This window comes from Saccopteryx bilineata, chromosome 1 (genome assembly GCF_036850765.1).
Source record: "Saccopteryx bilineata isolate mSacBil1 chromosome 1, mSacBil1_pri_phased_curated, whole genome shotgun sequence".
Classification (NCBI taxonomy): Eukaryota; Metazoa; Chordata; class Mammalia; order Chiroptera; family Emballonuridae; genus Saccopteryx; species Saccopteryx bilineata.
In genome coordinates, this window is record NC_089490.1 from 400,865,019 (window position 1) to 400,888,480 (window position 23,462).

The 23,462-nt window shown below is 53.5% G+C and overlaps 1 protein-coding gene across 5 annotated transcripts; it reads left to right on the forward strand.

Annotated features, from left to right (window-relative positions):
- The first annotated feature begins 12,289 nt into the window (after nt 1-12,289).
- KLC2 (kinesin light chain 2) lies at nt 12,290-23,058 on the forward strand. 5 transcript variants are annotated; one of them, XM_066252113.1, is made up of 16 exons: nt 12,290-12,386; nt 13,269-13,507; nt 16,229-16,459; nt 16,599-16,668; nt 17,285-17,507; nt 18,214-18,301; nt 18,406-18,507; nt 18,597-18,770; nt 18,890-18,989; nt 19,885-19,934; nt 20,046-20,113; nt 20,902-21,010; nt 21,106-21,264; nt 21,340-21,464; nt 21,690-21,747; nt 22,066-23,058. In XM_066252113.1, the coding sequence occupies exons 2-16, from the start codon at nt 13,280-13,282 to the stop codon at nt 22,147-22,149; spliced, it is 1,869 nt and encodes a 622-aa protein (XP_066108210.1). In that variant the 5' UTR covers nt 12,290-12,386; nt 13,269-13,279; the 3' UTR covers nt 22,150-23,058. The 5 variants fall into 5 exon arrangements, with proteins under 5 accessions (XP_066108210.1, XP_066108208.1, XP_066108206.1 ...); XM_066252111.1 differs by having other exon boundaries at nt 12,312-12,386; nt 13,232-13,507; XM_066252109.1 differs by lacking the exon at nt 12,290-12,386 and adding an exon at nt 12,396-12,548.
- The last annotated feature ends 404 nt before the right edge of the window (nt 23,059-23,462 follow it).

Sequence of the window (23,462 nt, forward strand, 5' to 3'; positions counted from 1 at the left end):
GTATCTTGCCAGTAGGGGGCGAGCAGGGGTCAGAAACAAATAATACCGTTTCCAGGTGAGATCCTATTTTTTCCTGGGACTCAACATTCCCACTCTCACCTCCCAAGGCAGTGACAGGTTGAGGGCCCTCATCTGATTGAAGATTAGAACTTGGCTTCTCTCCCTTACTAGGCTCACATACTGCTGTAGTTTCTGAAAGTTGGTGAAGTTTGAGGCCAGCGGGCTCTGCCTCTGCAGGTAGAGGGAGTAGGGCTGGGATCCATCAGTGAGGCTTTCCTGCCAGCCTTAACCTTAGAGATGGCCAATAGTCCCAGCCCTCGCTCCCTGGTGCCTGGTTCTCCAGAGGCTCACAGGATAGAGGCCTGTATGCCAAGCCTACTCGGTAAAGAAGTGCCCAGATGGGGGTGCTTGGCACCCTCACCCTGCAGGACAGCCACAGAGGGGTGGACAGCCAAGTGGGCCAGGCTCTCACCGGCCCCCTGTGGCCAGATGACATAACATGGAAGCTCTGGGGCCAAGGGGTGTGGCCCTACACAAACTCTATTAGCTCGGAAAATGGAACCAATCCTGCCTCCCGAGGGCGACAGTCCAGTGAGGCCTGAGAAAGGCTCCAGAATGCAGCCTGCACCTCAGTAACAAGCAAGGTGTATAGCCTGACCGACGTGAGGAAACCAGGGAGCACCGCTGAGTGTGTCCGAGGTGACGAGCAGGAACAGGCGTGTTTCTCCACTCAGAGTAGTGTGCCCACAGGTGGCAGGCGCTGTGGGGACCTGGGAGCCCGGGGTAGGCCCACGGTGGAGGGGGGCGGGGCGGGCCGACAGGTCCCCGCTCCTCACTCAGCTTCCAGCTCAGAACTGAGGAGGGTGATGGAAAACAACTTCTGTGATTCATTTTTATTGTATTTTATTTTTTGCTTATGAAAACGGGTGTTTATTTCTCACATTTCTGGGGAGGTTGGCAGTCTGAGATGGTTGATTCTGACTGGTGACAGCTGTGTCCCGGTCACAGGACCGTTGTCTGGGTCCTCACATGGCAGAAACCACTTCCCTGACTCCTGAGCCACTTGGTTGCCTGGCCATGTCTGTCTGTTCACGCTCCTGCTCCCGTCTCCGTGTCTGTGTCCTCCCACTCATTCAGGCTGTTTTCTTCAGGAGCCCATCAGGAGTCCTCTTCCCACCTCTTCCCAAGGTCACCAGGGACCCAGGCTGCCAAGTCCAAGCGTCCGTGTTCTCGTTTGACACGTCAGTAGCGTGTGATGTGCATCCTCACTGCTGGAATCGCCTTCTCCGCAGCCTGTGGCCAGCACCACCCTCCTCACTGGACAGGCTGTTCTTTCTCAGCCTCCCTTCCTGTCTCATCTGTCCAGCCCCAAAACATGGGACAACTGGGGCTCCCCCCTCCGGCCTCCTCTGTCCTCCCTTAGCCCTGGGATGTGGAATGCTCCCTGCACAGAGATTTCTCTCTTCCTCATACCCAACCTCCAGCCCCCGGCGAACTCGCTTAGCTTGCCTCCACGACAGATGCCCAGTGCAGCTGTTCCTCGCTGCTTTCGCGGCTGCTTTCACCTCTCGTCTGGGTACTGCAATGGGCTCCTTATTCTCTGCTTCACCTACTCTTCCTGTAGTCTATTCTCCACACAAGAACCAGAGAGAGCCTTTTAAAATGTTAATCAGATGATATGAACTTACTGATCCAAGTGGTCCACCAGGAATAAAGTCCAAAGCCATCATCATGACCTGCCGGCCTACCTGATCTGACCTCCAGAATCGCACAGCCGTGCAGTTCTCTCTCACTGTCCCCCTTGTTCACTGGCCTCCTCTACATTCCTCAGACACACCTGGTACATTCTGACTCAGGGCCTTAGCACAAGCCATTCCCCACCGCCTGCCCATCCTACTCCTAGCCCTAGGTCCGTGTGGATTGCTCCCTCATTCAAGTCTTGGCCGAACAGTCACCTCAGAGAGGCCTATCCTGTTCAACCCGCCTGAACCAGCACTTTACTTTTCTCTTACCCCTCTTTGTTTTTCCTATCAGCACTTCTCATTCCTTAGCATTCACTGTTCTTTGTCTCTCCCCACTAGAATGTAAGCTCCGAGGAAACAGGAACTTCTCCCCTCCTTGGACCCCCGGTACATCCTTGGCCCCCAGGGTACCCTGTGGCTCATTATAGACACAATACATGTTTGTGACAGAGAATGAAGAACCCTTGTCCTGTTGCAACCAGGGTCCCTAACCCTTTGAGCAGTACAAACATTCATGTAGGTCCTCTTGCCTCCTGACCATCCAGAGCACTATCGTACATGTGTAAGGCAACATTAAAAAAAGGCAAAGGTTCTTGTTTCCATAAATTGGTTATCAAACAGACATGATTTTAAGTAAATAAAACTGGAACTGGAACTAATTTCATTTTTTTGAAAAAATAACTCATTCTTGAGGTCAGTGAGCATGAAAAAAACTCACTACTCAAAGGGCTAATCTAGACTTGCTGCTCAGACACCGTGAGGCCTCAGCCCACGGACACCTGTTTTCTCTCTCCTGCTCTGAGCAAAGAAAAGGAAGAGGGCTGTGGACGAATGGTCTCCAGGCCGCCAAACGGGAGGCAACTTGGCTGGAAGGTTTACACCAGAGACATCTGCCTGCCCAGGTACTGAGGGTGAAGCCCGGACGAGCACAACTGCCCACAAGGCCTCCGGAAACATTCTCCAGAGGCAGAGAGGTGGCGTTTTGGTGCAGAAGGTGGAGGAGCCTGTATGTAACTGCAATCCAACTCCAGACTCATTTTATTTTTAAATAAACTTTTTATTTTAGAATTGTTTTAGATTTACAGAAAAGTTTCAAAGATAGAACAAAGCTGCTACCTCCCCCTTGCCCAGTCTCCCTATTACTAACATGTTAGTTGCATTAGTGCAGTGGTTCTCAAACTTTTTGAAGTCGGGGTACATTTAAAATCCTACAAATAATTGTAGGTGCACTATATACAAATTTCCAAAAAATGTTATAATAAGTCAAATATCAAAGAAAAAAATAAAGTCCAAGCATGCTTTTATGGTAATTAAACGAAATAAATTTATTTCTAACATTAAAATTATTTCAGACAAAATTAAATTTATTCTGACATTAAAAAACATTTTTGTTACAGTTTTTGAGTTACACTTTTTAGAATTCGTAAAAAAGAGGTTAAAAAATAAACGACAAAAAGTTATTTTTTATATATAGTGTGTCCGTAAAGTCATGGTGCACTTTTGACCGGTCACAGGAAAGCAACAAAAGACGATAGAAATGCAAAATCTGCACCAAATAAAAGGAAAACTCTCCCAGTTTCTGTAGGATGATGTGGCAGCATGTGCACATGTGCAGATGATGATGTAACACCGTGTATACAGCGGAGCAGCCCACAGCCATGCCAGTCGAGATGTGGATGGTACAGAGGAAAGTTCAGTGTGTTCTGTGGCTTGCTAAATTTGAATCTGTGACCAAAGTGCAATGTGATTATCGGCGTGTTTATAACGAAGCGCCACCACATAGGAATAACATTACTCGGTGGGATAAGCAATTAAAGGAAACCAGCAGTCTGGTGGAGAAACCCCGTTCTAATAGGCCGTCAGTGACGAGTCTGGAGAGGCTATACGGGATAACTACCTAAGGAGCCCTAAAAAATCTGTGCGTGAGCCCACATCGAACTGCACTGAATAGGTATGAAACTGGGAGAGTGTTCCTTTTATTTGGTGCAGATTTCACATTTCTATCGTCTTTTGTAGCTTTCCTGTGACCAGTCAAAAGTGCACCATGGCCTGACCTGTGGTGGCGCAGTGGATAAAGCGTTGACCTGGAATGCTGAGGTTGCCAGTTCAAAACCCTGGGCTTGCCTGGTCAAGGCACATATGGGAGTTGATGCTTCCTGCTCCTCCCCCCTTCTCTCTCTCTCTCTCTCTCTCTCTCAATCTCTCTCTCTCCTCTAAAATGAATAAATAAATATTTTTTTAAAAAAGTGCACCATGACTTTACGGACACACTGTATATAGATACACTCCTAGTAAGATGTAGTAAATTTGGCAGGTTCCAACACAAATGTGATAAGTTTTTTCATTCTCGTGTTTATGAGAAACATGAGCCTGATGTGTCCTAGCAATTTCCTCAATGTTTGGGCATATATTTGAAAGGCAAACTCTCATTTCCTCATGAATACATTGAAGAATTCCTCTCTTTTTACTTTTTTTTAAATTTTTATTTTTGACAGACAGAGAGAAGGACAGACAGACAGGAAGAGAGAGAGATAAGCATCAATTCTTCATTGTGGCACCTTAGTTGTTCATTGATTGCTTTCTCATTTGTGCCTTGACCAAGGGCTGCAGCAGACCGAGTGACCCATTGCTCAAGCCAGCAACTTTTGGACTCAAGCCAGCGACCATGGGGTCATGTCTATGATCCCCCACTCAAGCCAGCGACCCTGCACTCAAGCCAGATGAGCCTGCTCTCAAGCCAGCAACCTTGGGGTTTCAAACCTGGGTCCTCTGCATCCCAGTCCAATGCTCCATCCACTGCGCCATCACCTGGTCAGGCTCTTTTTACTCTTAATTGTGTTGAGTGCAGAAAACCCCCACCATACATATCATCTTAACTTGACACCAAACAAAGGATAGAAGAAACTTGCCTCCAGTCTTTCTGGGGAACACAGGGTAGTGTAAACAATCCAGCACCACAGCTTAACAGCCTTTTGCAACCCAATCAAGCAAGTGAGGTGGGGGGTTGGGCAGACTGTCAGCTTACAGCCAATTCCCCACACCTCTGTCCCCCAAAAATCTAAACTCCAAAAACACTATTGGTTTTTTGCTCCAACAGGCACATATTTCTCTGGAATACCATAAGGTGCACCTGGAAATCTTCTAGGGTGCACCTGGAAATCTTCTAGGGCACAGCAGTGAGCCCTGGCACACACTTTGAGAACCTTAGTGTGACATTTATTACAACAAATGAGCCAATACTGATACATTATTTACTTAAAGACCATGTTTAACTCAGATTCCTCCATCTTCCCCTAATGTCTTTTCACCATTCCAGAAGCCCATCTGGGACACCAAACTATGCTTAGTCCTCAGGGCTCAGTCTTGCCCCATGTTTGATGACCATAACAGTTTTGAGGAGTACTGGTCAGCTATTTTGTGGCATGTTCCTCGATTGGGGTTTGTTAGTGCATCATATCAAGGGTTATGCGATCAACATGACATCCCAATGATGTTCACCTGGATCACCTGGCTGAGGTCGAGTTGGCCAGTCCAGGTGCAGTCCCTGTCCACGCTGTGCTCTGGGGAAGGCCAGCGCTGAGCACAGCCACACTTAGGAGGGAGCAGCCTCCTTCTCCGTCCATTGTTTGGAAGTCTTCTATCACCCACTGCCCTGCCCAAAGATTGATGGTATGAATAGCCCTCACTGTCACCTGGATGCCGAGTGCTCACATGGCTATTTCACCGAATCCTTAGAGCAGCCATAGGAAATCAATTTGGCTGCTACTTCCTTTTTACCAAGGAGGAAGCCAACGATCAGCACTCCCCTCCCAACTCCAGATTCTCATTTCTAACCGTGTACTTGACTCAAGTACTCATAGACATCTCAAACCTAATACACCCAAAACAGATTTCCCTCACTTCTCCTCGTGTGGTAAGTGGCACCAGCATCTCAGAATCCAGAGAGTCACCCTATATCACCGCAGCGACTCCTGTCCATTCTGCCTCCCAAACACTGATCCCAAACTTAAGCCTTTGCTGGAGTCCTGCAGAGCTTCCTAATGCCCTTTGAACACAGCCACCCAACCCATGGTGTGTCAGGCCTGCAGGGTCTGGCCCTGCCTGCCAATAGCTTCACTTCTGGTTGCTTCTCCCGGTGCTCACCTCCCTTAGCCACAGCTGACCTCTCAGTGATCAGATCCTCCTCTTCCCTGCACACAGGCCTTCACATGCTTTTGCTCCCCCCTAGATGCTCTCACTGCCCCATATTTATCCCCTTTGCCTACTCATCACCTCCCCAGAAAAGCTTTCCAACCACGCTGCCCAATACCTGTCACCTGCCATAATGTCTTTGTACCACATTAGAACATGAGTTCCAGGAGGGCAGGGACTCGAGCTGACTGATGGCTGCTGAATCTCCAGCACCCATCAACCACCCTGGCACCAGGCAAACGCTCAGGCAGCCACAGGAATGAGGCAGGGTCCAGTCACCTGTCAATGCACACAGACCAGTGGAGAAGGAGACAGATTTCCAACCCAGGTCAATGAACTCCAGACCATCTCTCAAGGCCCTACTGAGAACCCAACTTCCCAACCATCCATACGCACTACATGTATTAAGTCCTACTATAGGCCAGCTCCTGTCCTAAGTATGATGGTACCAGAATGAAGACAGGGTTGGGTCCTTATCTATTTGAGAAGTCTGAAGCTAGCAGAGAAGACAGACAAATAGACAGTTGTCACACAGCATTACAGGTCGCATGGCAACACACCAGAGGGCATCTGATCCAGCCTGGGGAGGGCGTGTCCGAGAAGATGTCTCAAAAAGAATGACATCTGAGAAAAGGTGCCTGACCTTGATGGGTGTTCTAGGTACAGGAAATAGCAACAACTAGACATAAGAGAGAGTCTGGCCCATCCTGAGACCTGCAGGTGGGTCAATGTGGCTGAAAAGCAATGAGGATGGTGAATGTCAGGGCAGAAGAGGAAGAAAGAGGCTAGGGCACTCAGGAGCCTTGTGGCTGAGATGATTACTACTGCGCACCAGAGCACAGACTGTGCACTTCAGCCCGAGATCAGTGGGGAGCCAATAAACGGTTTTAGGCAGAAAGGTAAGACAATGGACTTTAGAAAGATCGCCTTGCTACATACAACACATGAAAGGAAACAAAACTGTGGAGACCAGAAGAGCTGGAAGAGTGTTACAGCAATTTAGAAAAGATGTGCCTAAGACAGAGACTAAAGCAAGGGTATAAGAGGTGGGGGAAAACAGACTTAAGCCTTATTTAAGAGGTAGAATCAACAGGTTGGTTAGGAAATAGGGTCAAAAGAGAGAGAGAGGGTCAAGGACTGGGACTGGCCATCTGCCGTGGGTGAACAGCAGATGGTAAAACATCCCTGGAGGAGATTTGGGTGGGACGTGGTAGGTTCGGGGCAAGAAGGGTGTGCTATTCAGAGGTGGGCACTTAACTGGAGTTGACCATATGATCTAGGCCTGGGTGGAGCTCAGGGGAGTGCTCTGGGCTGGCCGGAGAGTTGGGAGAGCTGACTCTGGGCAGAGGGTGAGAGTGTCCCCGGCTGGGCTGAGCATCTCCGTCCTGACCACGTAGGGCACCTCCGTCTAGCACTAAACAGCTTAGCTCTTGTTGTAGTCAGATTTGCCTTTCTCTTTGCAGCCCAGTGTGTTGCTCGCTTTCATTCCGAATATATTTTCTCTCCAATACCACCATAAGCTGAGATTGCCCTATGTTTCCTACCCCCTTTCCATTCACAAGCATAGGATCTGTTCAATATAAGCTTGATGGTGATAATAGGAATAGTGTCTGGCATGTATAAAGCATGTTAACTTATTCTGCTACTTGTGCTGTTCTCTAGAGGACTCAACAAGGTTATGTGCCTGGCCTGTGGTGGCGCAGTGGATAAAGTGTTGACCTGGAATGCTGAGGCTGCCAGTTCAAAACCCTGGGCTTGCCCGGTCAAGGTACATATGGGAGTTGAAGCTTCCTGCTCCTCCCCCATTTCTCTCTCTCTCTCTCTCTCTCTCTCTCTCTCAATTTCTCTCTCTCCCCTCTAAAATGAATAAATGAATAAAAATAATAAAAACAATATTTGAAAATTAAACAAAAAACAAGGTTATGTATTCAACCTGACCTGTGGTGGCGCAGTGGATAAAGCGTTGACCTGGAACATTGAGGTCGCTGGTTCAAAACCCTGCACTTGTCTGGTCAAGGCACATATGGGAGTTGATGCTTCCTGTTCTTCCCCCCTTTCTCTCTCTCTCACTCTCCTCTCTAAAAATTGAATAAATAAATTTTTTAAAAAGTATGTATTCAGAACCTCATGCTACAGATGAGGAAACAGATAATATTAATAGCGTGCCTGAATCTGCACGGCTGGCAAGTGGAGAAACATGGCTTTGAACTTAGCTCAGTCTGACCCCATGGCCTATGCGCCTTCCCACTGAGCAGGGCAGGGACCCTTCTAGTCTGGCTGAGAGGCCGCAGGACATGGTGCACATCTGCCACGTGGCTGCCAGGATGGGAGTCAGGAGCCTCGCAGGGGAGCTCTGAGCAGACTTAAGTTTTGGTGCAGTGGCAGAAAACCGTGACAACTAGATGTGTTCATAATGGTACAGGCCCCTCAGGAAGTGGAGAGAGGTGCATTATGTGGAAAGACACGATCTGTAAGAAGCCTCCTGCCTTCAGCATCTGTAGGTGACCTCGGGATGTTTCAGGGTGGATGATACACTTGGTAAGAGTGCCTCCCAGCCACTTAGAGGGAGTGGAGTCAGCCAAGGGGAAGAGTCACTTAAGAAAGCCGACCTCAGTGGGGTGAGTGCTGCCAAGGATCCGAGGGGAAGGGCTGGAGCCGAGGGAGGGATTTTCAGAGAGAAAACAGTATTAAAAGTAGCAAGAGCACCTGACCAGGTGGTGGCGCAGTGAATAGAGCATCGGACTGGGATGCGGAAGGGCCCAGGTTCGAGACCCTGAGCTCGCCAGCTTGAGCACAGGCTCATCTGGTTTGAGCAAAAGCCCACCAACTTGAACCCAAGGTCACTGGCTCCAGCAAGGGGTTACTCGGTCTGCTGAAGGCCCGCGGTCAAGGCACATATGAGAAAGCTATCAATGAACAACTAAGGTGTTGCAACGTGCAACGAAAAACTAATGATTGATGCTTCTCATCTCTCTCCATTCCTGTCTGTCTGTCCCTGTCTATAACTCCCTCTGAAAAAAAAAAAAGTAGCAAGAGCAACTTCCCCAGGCTTGGGACCAGTGGGGGGTGAGTCAGTGAGCTCTGTGGAAAGTGGCATAAGCAGCCAAATGGCCACTGAGCACGGGCCGTCCTCTCCTCTGTCTTAACTGCACCCATCAGTGGCCTGGCAGGAGAGTGGCTGAGGGGGTGCGGAACAGAGAGGGTGAAGAAAAGTCCCTTCCTGTGGGAGACTCACAGTACGGTCCTCAGAGATGAGATAAAAAGCCGAGTGACTTAAAAGGTTTGGACACATGCAAGGTCAAGCACTGAAAGCCAGATAAGAGTCTGAGAATTAGTAGGCAGGCCTGGCCTTCCCTCCACCCAGCAGGCAGGGAGGAGCAGGGCCAGCTGCCTAATAAGAATCTCAGAGAGGCCCTGGCCGGTTGGCTCAGCGGTAGAGCGTCGGCCTAGCGTGCGGAGGACCCGGGTTCGATTCCCGGCCAGGGCACATAGGAGAAGCGCCCATTTGCTTCTCCACCCCTCCGCCGCGCCTTCCTCTCTGTCTCTCTCTTCCCCTCCCGCAGCCGAGGCTCCATTGGAGCAAGGATGGCCCGGGCACTGGGGATGGCTCTGTGGCCTCTGCCCCAGGCGCTAGAGTGGCTCTGGTCGCAACATGGCGACACCCAGGAGGGTCACAACATGGCGACGCCCAGGATGGGCAGAGCATCGCCCCCTGGTGGGCAGAGCGTCGCCCCCTGGTGGGTGTGCCGGGTGGATCCCGGTCGGGCGCATGCGGGAGTCTGTCTGACTGTCTCTCCCTGTTTCCAGCTTCAGAAAAATGCAAAAAAAAAAAAAAAAGAATCTCAGAGAAACCACAAAGCCTGTAGGCAGTTAACAGAAAAGCTAGAACAAGAACCCAGCAAAAGTTATAAAGGGATATTAGAAAATGCTCTTCCTACTCATCTGGAAAAAAAGATGATTTTTAAAAATGTGCTTCCAAAATGAAAAAAGGAAAAAAAAGTGCTCCTTTATGAGGTGAAGAGAACGCACAAGGAAAGAAAGCAGAAATTGTGGATATGTTTGTGCTTGGCCACGCATTGTTGGCACCTATGCGTGCCTGTAAAGTCACACACATGGAGGTGTGTGTGACACACACGTGTTCAGTGCCTCTGGGTGCAACTCCCTGAGGCTGTATGCAACTGTGCTTTCGTGTAGTTATGAAAAGCAACTTGACCTTGGTTCTCTTGACCTCTACTCCATGTGGTCAATGTTCTCTTACACATTGACCCAGACTCTAAACTAGGGGAGGACATAGTCATCCTGGGAGCCTGAGCTCCCTGCAAATAGCAGCCTCTCTCCACTTGTGCAGCTGCCTTCCCCTCTCTGGGCCTCAGTTTCCTTACTTGTAAAATAAAGCACAGACTTTCAACCTAGCGTGCACATCATGGGCACAGCAGAAGTTTTAAAATAAGAGAGTGCCAGGGCCTGGCACCACCCAATTAGCTACCTTTAAAAATCACTGGGGGGAAAAATCATTAGCAGAGGCAACAGACTGGGGGAAGAACCTGTCTAGTATAACTGAGACACCCACAATCTAGGGTTTTAGCTGACAGGCTTACCCTCAGCGGACACTGTGTTGTGGCTGTCAAAGTCAGTCTGACTTGCAACCTCACAGTGGAAAGATGGCATGTTCATTAGGAGGGGACCATCCTCTGTGATCCATGCAGTTCACGCCCTGCTGGATCCCTGGGCCCTGGACTGAGCACCACATTCTAAGCAGTGTCTGGACAGACATGCTAAATGACAATCAGAAGAGAATTCAGAATGGAGAGGGTCAGGAAACTGGGGCAGGAGTGGGTGAAGGGACAGGGATCTTCAGCCCAGGAAGGACATCGCAGTATCCAAATACCTTCATTGGCAAAAGGGAGCAGACTGTTCTTCCCAAAGATAGAGCTTCAGTTTGTTGGAGAGCACTGAAGGAAGTTACTTTCTGGGCTATCTAAAGAAAAACTTCCTAACTTAAAAATAAAAATTATTGATTTGAGAGAGAGACAGCAACATAGATCTGTTCCTATAAGTGCCCTACAAGGGATCGAACCCAGAACCTTTCTTTATTGGGATGATGCTCTAACCGACTGAGCCATCCAGCCTGGGCGAAAACTTCCTAACCTTTAGAGTAGTCTCACAGCAGAGGTAGTGAGCTCTCTGTCACAGGATGTCAGAGTTCCGTCACCTCTGTCAGAGATGATGCCAAGAAGCTTCTCGCATCCACCATGATGCTGAAGCTGGTGGAATCTGAGTCTGCAGCCACCCTGATACATGAGGGTCACCCAGATTCCTAGGCACTAGCATCAGGCCTTACTTTGCAGACTTTGTCTTTCAGGGTGATTATCCTGCTGTCACCCATAATGACATCGAGCCAAAAAGCAGTGGGAGCAGTGCCAGGACAGCCACCAGCCCAGGGCTGCAGAATGCCACACCAAACCCTAGGCTAGCAGGGACCTGGCAAGGCCAGCAGGTGCACCCTTCCGCCCTTTTTAGAGGACTAATAGTTTCTGAGTGCTGCTATGTGGCTGGCTAGCTAGAGGATACTAAGGGAGTGAACAAGGCAGGCAGGGCTTGGTCTCCATTCTAGGGAGGAGACAGGCAACTAATGAGAAAACTGTTAGAAGGGATAAACACTACAGAGAATTAAATGGGTGCATGAGCTAGACCAGAGGGTTCTTCTACATGAGGGGTAGGGAATCAAGGAAGGGCTCTCTGAAGAAGTGACATTCCATCTGAGTCCGAATGACAGCATCATCTTGTCTTGATCATCCTGTCAACAGCACTTGTCGTGGTGTTCACCCGCAGCCACGAGTCTTCGTTTTGGTAGACGCCGGGACTGACCTTTGCCACCTTCTCCCACTAACGACCAGAAGCATCCGTCCCCTGTCCACCGCCACCCCGCAAGCAGCCGCCCTAAATTGTCGTGAATCCTACAGAGAAATGAACAGCTCAGAAGGAGCTGGGTGAGGGCACAGCCAGTCTCTAGAGACAAATGAGCCAGAGGTCGGTCTGCTACGAGAGACGCGGATAACAGCAGTACCCACTCCACAGGGTCTTTGCGAGTATTCAGTGAGTTAACCCACTTAAGGCACCAAAACGCCTGACACACAGCACTCCGAAAGTGGCCACTCCTTCAACAAACGTCCAGCGTCTCGCTGTGGATTCCCTGCGCCTCGGTTTCCTTCGCCGTCTTCTCGGGCCGCGGTCCTGGGTGCGCTCAGGCCCCTGCGGCTGAGAAAGCCGAGGCCGCAGGTGCGGGTAGGCGGCCGCCGGGGAAGCGCGCCGGGCCAACCCACGCCCCGCCACCTCGAGTGGCCACGCCCCGGCCCTCCCACTCCGTTCCCGCCGCAGGCCCGGCTGGAGCGCTCCTTTAAGGCAGCCGGCGGGCGGAGAAGAGCGTGTTTCACCCCCTCCGACGCCGCTGAGGTAGCGGCTTCACCTTTAAGGCAGCGCGGGGATTGTTGGGAAGGGCGGCGGGATGGAGGCGGTGGGACCCGCGCGCGGCAGCCGGTCCAAGTGAAACGGGTTGGAAGCCGGACTCGGAGCGGGAGTCGGGCCGAGCGGGAGGGGCCCGAGCAGGAGGCGCAGGTCCGCGCGGGCCGCCTGGGCCGGGCGACGGGGTTCTGGGTCGGCCTAGGGGAGGGGTCGTCGCGGGCGCGGCCTGTGCGAGGGCCAGACCCACCCGCGCGGAGGGGGCGCGGTCCTGGGTGGCCGGGGCGGGAGCTCGGCCTTCACTGGGGAGCGTCTTCTGGGCGTCGCGCCGGCCTATGGCGAGGGTCGTCGTGGGCGGGGCCTGGGGTGACCGAGAAGCCAAGATCTCAGCTCCTCCAGAGGCAGGGTCTCCACTGGGTTGGCCTGCCCTGCAGGAGGGGCTCTGTGGGCCGTCCTGCCTGTTAGGGAGGGGGCTGGCCGAGGGGCTGGATCTCCTGGAGGGGCTGAGGTCTCCCGCACACGAGTGGGCCTCCACGGTCCCCGTAGGCCCTTCCTCCGGCGCGCCCTGCCCTGGCTAAGAGAGTTCGCTGGGGAAGCCCCGGGACCGGCCGCCTAAGTTGGCCTGAGCCGGTGGTCTGGGCCGAATCAGGTCCAGCCTCACCGGCCTCACCGCATTGCGTCTCCCCGGGCCGAGACGAGCCGAGCCGGGCGCGCCCCCTGTAGGCCAAGCGCAGACACGGTGCGGGCTGCCGGTTAGGGGACTGGGCACCCCGGGGACCCAGGCGTCCGGGAACCGGAGGTGTTGACCTAATCCGGGGCTGACGGTGCTGGGGCCCCAGGCCCGGCACCCGCCTGCCCGCCCCCTCGCCTTCACAGGCAGCAAAGCCATGGCCACAATGGTGCTTCCGCGGGAGGAGAAGCTGAGCCAGGATGAGATCGTGCTGGGCACCAAAGCCGTAATCCAAGGGCTGGAGACTCTACGCGGGGAGCACCGTGCCCTTCTTGCTCCTTTGGTCGCTCCTGAAGCCGCCGAGGTCGAGCCTGGTTCGCAGGAACGCTGTGTCCTCCTGCGCCGCTCCCTGGAGGCCATCGAATTGGGGCTGGGGGAGGCCCAGGTAGGTCTGTTTGGAGTGCTAAGGTGGGAGGCTCCAGGAGGGAGCTTTGGAGCCCTCCAGAGGAATTCTGGCAACGTAGGAATAGTCTGAGCAGGGAACCATCTGTCCCCTGGAGCCCTATGGTAGGACCCCAGTAAACATGTGTTAAAAGAAACAAATGGGCTTTGGAGGTTCCAGCAGGACCTTTTCCCAGAGAAGCCTGATCACCCTTTAGCCCCCACAGAGAGCTCTGTTCCTAGCTTCTCTGCTAGGTAGCAGACTGAATGGTATAGGAGAACAAAAAGGAAATGCTTAAGAACTACCCCTCATTCATTATTTTATTTATTCATTCACAGGCAAGTTATCAAATGTCTACTGTGTGCCAGGCAGTATGTTAGGTGCCAGGGATACAGGTCCAACAAGCCAGATTCCTGCCCTAGTCCAGTAGGAAGATAATCAGAAACACATGTTTGTTACACGTTGTGAAAAAGTTATCCAAAGAAAAGAACAAGATTTTACAATAGCTTTTAATGGGAAGTCTTGCCTATTGGTCAGGCAAGACTTCTGAGGAAATGACATTTAAACTAGGACCTGAAGGAAGAAATAAACCAACCCTCAGAAAAGAGAGGAGGGTGAGAGGCTGCATATGCAGAGATCCTGAGGTAGGAAAGATCTTGTAATGGGAGAATTAAGAGAAGACCTGTGTGACTGGAGCTTCATGGGGAAGGAGGGAGAGACAGAAGAGACCTATGAAGAAGGCAGGTGCCAGATCATGCTGCACCTTATTAGATTGGGTTTTATTCTCAGGACGTTGGGAAGCATTTGGATGGCTTTAAGCAGTCGAAAGACACAGTATAACTTAGGTTTCAAAAGCTCTCTCAGGTTTGGAGAGTGAGCTGTAGTGGGTCAAGGATGGAAGCAGGTGGGAAGTAAACAGCCACTGCTCTAGTTCAAACATGATATGCTGGCCTGGACTAAAGGGGTGGCCATGAAGGTGGAGAAAAGGGGACCAATTGTAGATATTATGGAGGTAGGTCTACATACTATGGGGTGGCATGAGGGAGAGAGAGGAGGGCAGAGTATGTCCTAGACTTGTTGTTGGAGCAAGTTAAGGGGGTGAGGGAGCCTGCATGATTAGGTGTTCTGTTTGGCCCTCTTTAAGTTGGGGCTGCCAGGATGGTGTGCAGATGGAGAAGGAGTTAGGCTCTGGGGGAAAGAGTCGTGGCCCACTAAGATCTTGGCTGAGACAGTGGCTGGCTCTGTGAATCCTGGGCAGGTGGTATCATCTTAGTTTCCTTGTCTTTAAAATAGGGATCATGCCATCTGCTATATATACTTCTAGGCTGTGTAGGGTTGTTTTTTTTTAAAAAGCTAGTGGTTGTGAAAACATTTGTCATTTAAAGTGCAGGGTCCCACATTGCCTGGCCCTCTGGAGGGGCAATGTGTTGGTCATTGACTCCTGGGCCAGTTGGCTGCCAGGTGAACACACAGGCCCCCCTCCCCCAATGTGTGCAGACACTAGCACAGATGGGCAACAGGATGGCGTGGAGGGAGTGGAAGGTGCCCTGCTTTTCTGAGACTGTGGGCATAAGAGAGAAGGGCTTCACTGCAGAAATAGCCCTGAATGTGAAGGATAGAGAAAAGGTAGAGTTTATTCAGGGCCTGAAGGCGGGAATGCCTGGGAGCTCAGGAAAGATGTCAAAAAGGCTGGGGAGAGGGGTGGGGCTGAGCTTAGGCCCTGGGACTCCTTACCTGCCCTGTGGTTCCCGGACTAGCTGATGGGATACACCCTCAGTCCCTCCCTGGGAGCTGCAGAAGGGCAGGGACTAACCTAGACCCCTGGCAGAAGCCAAGATGGGACCTTTCAGCCATCTATCAGGGTTCTTTGGGACAGTGTTAGTTAGCCTGGGGCAGGGGGTCATGGTATTAGTGCTTGTGGCTGCAGGTGCTTGAGTACAACTTCCAGGAGAGACAAAGGAAGAAAATGGTCAGCTGAGGGATTTTTTTTTTTTTTTTGTATTTTTCTGAAGTGAGAAAGGGAAAGTGGAGAGACTGGGATCCACCCGGCATGCCCACCAGGGGGCAATGCTCTGCCCATCTGGGGCATTGCTCTGCTGCAGCTGGAGCCATTCTAGAGCCTGAGGCAGAGGGGATGGAGCCATCCTCAGTGCCCGGGCCAACTTTGCTCCAATGGAGCCTTGGCTACAGGAGAGTAAGAGAGAAAGAGAAAGGAGAAGGGGAAGGGTGGAGAAGCAGATAGGCGCTTCTCCTGTGTGCCCTAGCCGGGAATCGAACCTGGGACTTCCACACACTGGGCCGACACTCTACCACTGAGCCAACTGGCCAGGGCCTGAGGGAAATCTTAGCACCCCAACTAGCTCTCTTCACAGTCAGCCCAGTGAGTTGGGAGCAGGACCATCAGTGCAGAGGACTAGTTGGAAGCCCAGGAAAAGGGATGGACTCCTTAGAGTCCAGCAGAGCTGGCCTAGAAGCCCGGGGCTTCTGACCCCAGAAGAAAGGAGTTGGAATCCCCAAGCCTCCTGGGTTCAGGCCTTGAGAGAAAGCCGCCTTGATGAGCAGAGAACTCCAGGCCGCTCAGTTCTGCTCCTCACAGACAGGGCCAGGCCTAGCCCTTCACTGGGGTGCAGGGCCAGGCCTAGCCCCTCACTGGGTCCCCTCACCCCAGGAGGCCCAGGCCGTGGCTGTACAGGGCTCTGACCACATCCTGGCTGGCTGCCGCAGGTGATCTTGGCGCTGTCCAGCCACCTGGGGGCTGTGGAGTCAGAGAAGCAGAAGCTGCGGGCCCAGGTGCGGCGCTTGGTGCAGGAGAACCAGTGGCTGCGCGAGGAACTGGCGGGGACGCAGCAGAAGCTGCAGCGCAGTGAGCAGGCCGTGGCCCAGCTTGAGGAGGAGAAGCAGCACTTGCTGTTCATGAGCCAGATCCGAAAGCTGGATGAGGACACCTCCCCCCACGTGAGTCCTATCACAGCTCCTGCGAGGAGGCCAAGGCCACGGAGCAGGGGTCCTGTGAGCAGGGAGGGGCAGCAGCGAGCCCAGCTCTGACACCTGGGGTGCCTTGCACTTCCTTCCTTCATTCTGTCTTCCTGCTCAGGAGGAAAAGGGGGAGGTCCCCAAAGACTCTCTGGATGACCTGTTCCCTAACGAGGAAGAGCAGAGCCCAGGTACGGAGGGGCAGCTGGTTCTGGGGTGGGGAGGAGAGAAGGCTGAATAAGGTTTTGATCCTTGGGACCCACAGATCACCAGAAACAGTGACCATGTGGCTGCCATGTTCTTCCCTGCCTCATTTCTTATCATCACATCCCGGCATGTTAGAGCTTAAATGGCAGGTGTTACTTGTTAAGCTGTATGAGGAGCAGGCACCCCAGTTCAGGGCTTTGGAGCCCAGCCTGGGTTCACATCCCACTGGTCCAGTGGTTGTTCTGTGACCACGGAGCCTCTGAGGGTTAAAGCAGGATGCTTGTGCAGTGCCGAGCCCCGGGCCAGGTCTCGCCTTGCTGTTAGTGCTGAGTACGTATCAGCGCCTCCCTTCTGCAGCTGAGCAGGCTAAGGCCCCAAGGTCAGGTGGTTTACTCTAGGACACACAGCTTGAAGTACTGGAACTGGGACATTACTTTTTCTGAAAGGTGACTAGGCCCACTCTACAGATGGAGAAACTGAGGCAAGATAGTAACTTGCCCAGGGCAATGTGTCAGGTGGGTTAAAAGCATGGTTGGTATGTGCCAGCCCAGCCCAGGTGGGCAGTTAGGTCCATCTAAGCTCCCGCCCTTGGTCTTGCAGCCCCCAGCCCTGGAGGAGGGGATGTGGCCGCCCAGCATGGAGGCTATGAAATCCCAGCCCGGCTCCGCACCCTACACAACCTGGTGATCCAGTATGCCTCACAGGGCCGCTACGAGGTGGCCGTGCCGCTCTGCAAGCAGGCACTCGAAGACCTGGAGAAGACATCAGGTCATGACCACCCTGATGTGGCCACCATGCTGAACATCCTGGCGCTGGTCTATCGGTGAGGCAGGCTCCTGTGGCCTCAGGCCTCCGTGGGCGTGCCGGTGCTCTTCCTGAAGGCTCAGCCCTGGGTCACAGAGCCTCAGTGTCTGCCACAGGCCCGGACTCGGGCTCTTCCAGACAGCTGGGCAGCAGAGAGGAGCTTATACCCAGACAGGGCTGAGCCCAAAAGGTGCCTGAGCCTGTATGGGCCTGGGATACAGATGTCAGATGTGACTAAGCCTCAGTCTAGCGGAGGAGAAAGGCTTGGGCAGAACTGGGGGGGGGGGGGGGGCCGCTCATGAGGACTGCCGGGGAATGGGAGAGTCGGCATGATTTCTGTAGGCACCGTGGCTCGAGTAGGGTCTTTGGTGAAAGGTGAGTCTTCCCAGAACACACGAGGATTGGAAAAGGTTTCCCTGGCAGAAAGGGCAGCAGGAGCAAAGGCACTGGGGAATACAGAACAAGGTGGGTTGGATACCGGGAGATGGGTGTGGTTTTGAGGGTTCTGCCTTGTATTCCAGCACTCTATGCCCTGGTGAGTTGTGAATGAATTACCCAAAACCTCCAAGCTCCTGAAGGGAGGAGCTGACTAGGTCGTCTCCCCCTACTTTGGGTCGTAATATGTCTACCTATTAATACAAGAGAGGTACTCAAGGGATCTTGGACCACTAGGAGCAGGGCCTGAGCTGGAGGATAACACTCACCATACTTCTCCCTCCCCCCAGGGACCAGAACAAGTACAAGGAGGCTGCTCACCTGCTTAATGACGCCCTGGCTATTCGTGAGAAGACACTGGGCAAGGACCACCCGGCTGTGAGTGAGGGGGGTGGAGGTGGGGGCTGCCACTGTTCTCTGCAGCTCCCAGGTCCCAGAGCCCCTGCCCTGGGTCACAGAGCCTCTGTTATCTGACCCTGCAGGTGGCCGCAACATTAAACAACCTGGCAGTTCTTTATGGCAAGCGGGGCAAGTATAAGGAGGCTGAGCCTCTGTGCAAGCGGGCGCTGGAGATCCGGGAGAAGGTGGGAGCAGGCAGGGCTGGGCAGGCCCGGGCCAGCAGGGCGCCTAGGCCGGCTCTGAGTTCAACCACTGGCCCCCGCTCCCTTCCCAGGTCCTGGGCAAGTTTCATCCAGATGTGGCCAAGCAGCTGAGCAACTTGGCACTGCTGTGCCAGAACCAGGGCAAAGCAGAGGAGGTGGAGTACTACTACCGGCGGGCCCTGGAGATCTACGCCACACGCCTTGGGCCTGACGATCCCAATGTGGCTAAGACCAAGAACAACCTGGTACCCTGGGCCAGGAGGGGCTGGCAGAGGGACAGAGGGACGGAGGAGGCTGGGGAAGGAAGGAAAGGAGAGGCTCAGCTCCCCACATCCTGCTCTTCCTTTGGCCTCTGCTTTTCCAGGCCTCCTGCTACCTGAAGCAGGGGAAGTACCAGGATGCAGAGACCCTGTACAAGGAGATCCTTACCCACGCTCACGAGAAGGAGTTTGGCTCCGTCAATGGTGAGTCCATGGCTACCATGTGCCCCAGCTCACGCAGCTGGGCAGGCCTTCATGCCTAGGGTCGGGCTTGTCCCCAGCACTCGTGTGCACATGTGAGCATGTACACACACTTCCTGGGCCCTGCTTGTGCCATGTACACTCTTTGCATACCCCATGCCCTTGGCCCAGAGTCTGCGACTCCTGCTTACTTAAGCAAAGGCCCAGTCCCAATACCTTCCCCTCTGGGAAGCTACCGTCCGGCCCCTGGTGTCAGTCATTTCCTGCTCTGGGGTCCTTCAGCCTGGCCCATCATTCGGGCTCAGCACGTGTGAACAGTCTGCTCCCCAAGCCTTTCAAGCACAAGCCTGTGCCACAGTCATCTCTGTTCCAGAGGAGAGTCAATAATAATGTTTTAGGTTTGATTCCTTTTTTTTTTTTTTTTTTTTTTTTACAGAGACAGAGAGTGAGTCAAAGAGAGGGATAGACAGGGACAGAGAGAGATGAGAAGCATCAAATCACTAGTCTTTCATTGCGTGCTGCAACACCCCAGCTGTTCATTGATTGCTTTCTCATATGTGCCTTGACCATGGGCCTTCAGCAGACCGAGTAACCCCTTGCTGGAGCCAGTGACCTTGGGTTCAAGCTGGTGGGCTTTTGCGCAAACCAGATGAGTTCCTGCTCAAGCTGGCGACCTCGGGGTCTCGAACCTGGGTCTTCCACATCCCAGTCCAACGCTCTATCCATTGCGCCACCGCCTGGTCAGACCTAGGTCTGATTCTTACTCATTCGTTCAACAAAGCCCAACCTTGGTCCATCCTGGTTACCATTGACTCCCCCTCTATAACCCCAGTTCTATGTCCAGCCCAACCAGGAGAGGCTATATGGTGGCTGGTGACAGCCCCCTTTCTCTTCCCAGGGGACAACAAGCCTATCTGGATGCATGCAGAGGAACGGGAGGAAAGCAAGGTAGCTCTGTGGGGCAGGGCTGAAGTGGGTTTCTAGGGAAGGAGGGTGAAGCTGGGGGTGTGTAGAGGGGAGAACTGTTTCTTCCCACCTCCTGACCATTTTTTCCCCCAGGATAAGCACCGGGATAGCACCCCCTATGGGGAATATGGCAGCTGGTACAAGGCCTGTAAAGTAGACAGGTGAGGACAGTAGGGAAGGGCTGATGGTAGAGCCCGCAGCAGGGAAACAGTATCCCAGGTGAGGGCTGAGGCCAGCTGTACAGTTCATACGGCTCACTCCCAAGACCACACCACTTTTCTATCCGTATGGCCATTTTTTTTTAGGTAAGAGGAGGGGAGATAGTGAGGCAGACTCTTGCATGTGCCCTTACCAGGATCCACCCAGAAAAACCCATCTGGGGCCAATGCTCGAGAACTGAGCTATTTTTAGCACCTGAGGCTGACATACTTGAACTAACTGAACCACTCTCAGTGCCCAAGGCCACACTCAAACCAGTCAAGCCACTGGCTGCAGGAGGGTAAGAGGGAGAGAAGGGGATGGAGAAGGAGAGAAACAGATAGTTACTTCTCAGATGTGCCCTGACTGGGAATTGAACCCAGAACGTCCATACTCTGGGCTGACGTTCCATCTACTGAGCCACTGGCCAGGGCCTTATCAGCTTGTCTTTCAAGGCCTGGGTCATAGACCACCTGTACCAAAATGGCTTTCTGCACTGGGAAATCTTAATTATCTCATTCTTGGGTCTCCCAGCTTTTAGTCCTAGTGGCAATATCCCTCTTAGGGACCTGGGGCCCGGTCCTCAGCCCTGAGGTGATTCCAAGACAGGAGAGTGCATTTGGACCTAGCTAGGGCTTGACACCTAGGAGGGGCAAGATCCCAGTTGGCCGGATGATTCCTTAGAGCCCAGTGTGGGTCCTGGTTCCTGGGAGACATGAAGTTTGAGGCTTTCCCACTGTCTTGTCCATAGCCCTACAGTCAACACCACCCTGCGCAGTTTGGGGGCTCTATACCGGCGCCAGGGCAAGCTAGAAGCTGCACACACACTGGAGGACTGTGCCAGCCGCAGCCGGAAACAGGTGGGGACAGACCTGAGGGATGGGCAGGGACCTGCCTGGCCCTGTGTTTTCTAATCAACCTGTTTCTCCATCTAACATGCCCTCCACTTCCTCAGGGCCTGGACCCTGCAAGCCAGACCAAGGTGGTGGAACTGCTGAAAGATGGCAGTGGTGGGCGGGGAGACCGCCACGGTAGCCGGGATGCGGCTGTGGGTGCCGGGGCTCGGCCTGAGTCTGACCTCGAGGAGGCAGGTCCTGCAGCCGAGTGGAGCGGAGTGAGTCTAAGGGCTGGGTGGTCCAGGAGACTGTGTAGCCAGCATGGCATCGAAACAAACCTGTCCACCCCACAGGATGGCAGTGGCTCCTTGCGGCGCAGTGGCTCCTTTGGGAAGCTCCGAGATGCTCTGAGGCGCAGCAGTGAGATGCTGGTGAAGAAGCTACAGGGTGGTGGCCCCCAGGAACCCCCTAACCCCAGGTCAGCCTCTGCGCCAATAAGCCTCCCCCCAGGGTGGGCCTGAAGAACCTACCCAACAACCCCAAATGAGCTCCTGACCCAGGCTGAACTCATCTCTCTCAAGCTCCACTATCCACCAAACCTGTTTCCTCCTCATCAGTCTCCCTCCTCAACCCCAACCCAACCCCCTTCCCCACCCTTCCCTCTGGTCCTACCACTGGCTATCCTGACCTTCCTTCCCCTTAGGATGAAGCGAGCCAGTTCTCTCAACTTCCTCAACAAGAGTGTGGAAGAGCCAGTCCAGGTATGGGTGGGTGGAGGCCTGTGTGGCCTGCATACCTGCTGGGCTTCTCTCCTCAAGCATGTCTTTTCATCCAGCACGTTTCCTGTCTCTGTCCCAGGCCTGCAATTGGGCTAGACATGGGGGGGGGGGGTGCTAATTAGGGAAACCCAGCCCCTGCCTGGGTAGACATGCAAATCACCAGTGCCAACACAGGCACTGTGGAGGTAGGCAGGAGTGTCAGCATCAGGGTGGGGCATTGGCGGGACTCAGGGACTCTGGCTGGTCAGGCCCCTACCCCTTCCTGCACGAGGTTGAGCCACCTACCCCCTTTGCCCACAGCCTGGAGGCACAGGCCTCTCTGACAGCCGCACCCTAAGCTCCAGCTCCATGGACCTCTCCCGACGAAGCTCCCTCGTGGGCTAATACTGAAGGGGCAGCTGGTCGCCAGAGCCTCCGCCTGGCACTGCCCCTATCCCCAGCCCTGAGCATGGGCCTGCTGCTTGCCCTGCCTGTCTCTCCCAAGGACCCATCTTTTCTGTTCAATCTCAGGGTAACCTCCTCCCTTGTCATCTCAGCCTGAGCCCTGGAGGCTGGGCCTGCCCCGCTCCCACTCCACCCCTTATTTATTCCTTCCAGCAGGACCCCCTCTTCTTTAGATTCAGGGCCATTGAGAGAGGCTGGCTGGGGTCTTCCGGGTAGAGACTCTGGCCTGCCATCCCCCAACCCTGGAGCCAAGAACACTAAGCACCTGCTGTCCCATCAGCACCCCTGCCCTCCCCACCACCCCGGCCGTTGCTTCTGTATATAGAGAATAAGTTATTGGCCGCGCCCCTCCCCTCAGTCCACAGTACTGCCCGGCCCTCCCCTCATTCTGCCCTTCTCTAGTGGTACCGCCCAGGCCTTAATCACCCCCCATTCCGCGCGGTGGTATCTCCCAGGCTCCACAACACATCTCAGGGGGGCCTCTCCAAAGGGTTCCCTGGGCCTTGTCGCGCTCCTCCCGAACTCTGAACGATGCGTCTTACCCCATCATCACACCGTGCCCCAGAATAGAGAGCTCTCCCCATTACCTGTCCCCTGACTGCCGGGCCCTGCCCTGCATCCCGGCTTTATGCACTGGCCCTCCCGTCCGGCCCCGCCCAGGTACAGCCTGACCCCGCCCCGGGCACCGCCCGTCGAGCCTTTCGGCCACGCCTTCCCCCACGCCTGCAGCTTCTCGCGAGGGACAGTGATGTCCCCACTGTGGCAGGAGGGACTGTCCCAGTTCGGGGGTGAGGCGGTCGCTATCTATTTTCAAATGTTGCTGTAGAAATAAAGATGGTTTGAATCTGAGCTGGGCTTGTTTTGGGGCTGAGGCCGAGGGTTCCCAGCGTCTCCAGGTTGGGGCGGGGGGTTGGTGGGTTGTGTGTGTGTCACACAGTCTGGTACCTCACAGCTGGAACCCAGATACTCTGCTGCTATCCCGGGATTGTTTGGAGGATCCCAGTTTCAGGATCTAACAAGTTTGACCTCTTAAGTTCTAAAGACTGCGGGCTTTGATTGAACTCTGCCCCTTACTAAGCTGCTACACCTGGAGTTACCGAGCCTCTATTTTTTCATTTATAAAATGTGGATGACATCTTCCTCCAGAGCCTGTGGCTGTGAGTTAGGGCCCTCAACAAATGAAGAACCCTGGATGAATGAACTTTTACTAATACAACTCCGGGAGCTGGGAGGTAGGGATAACTGTCTTTGTC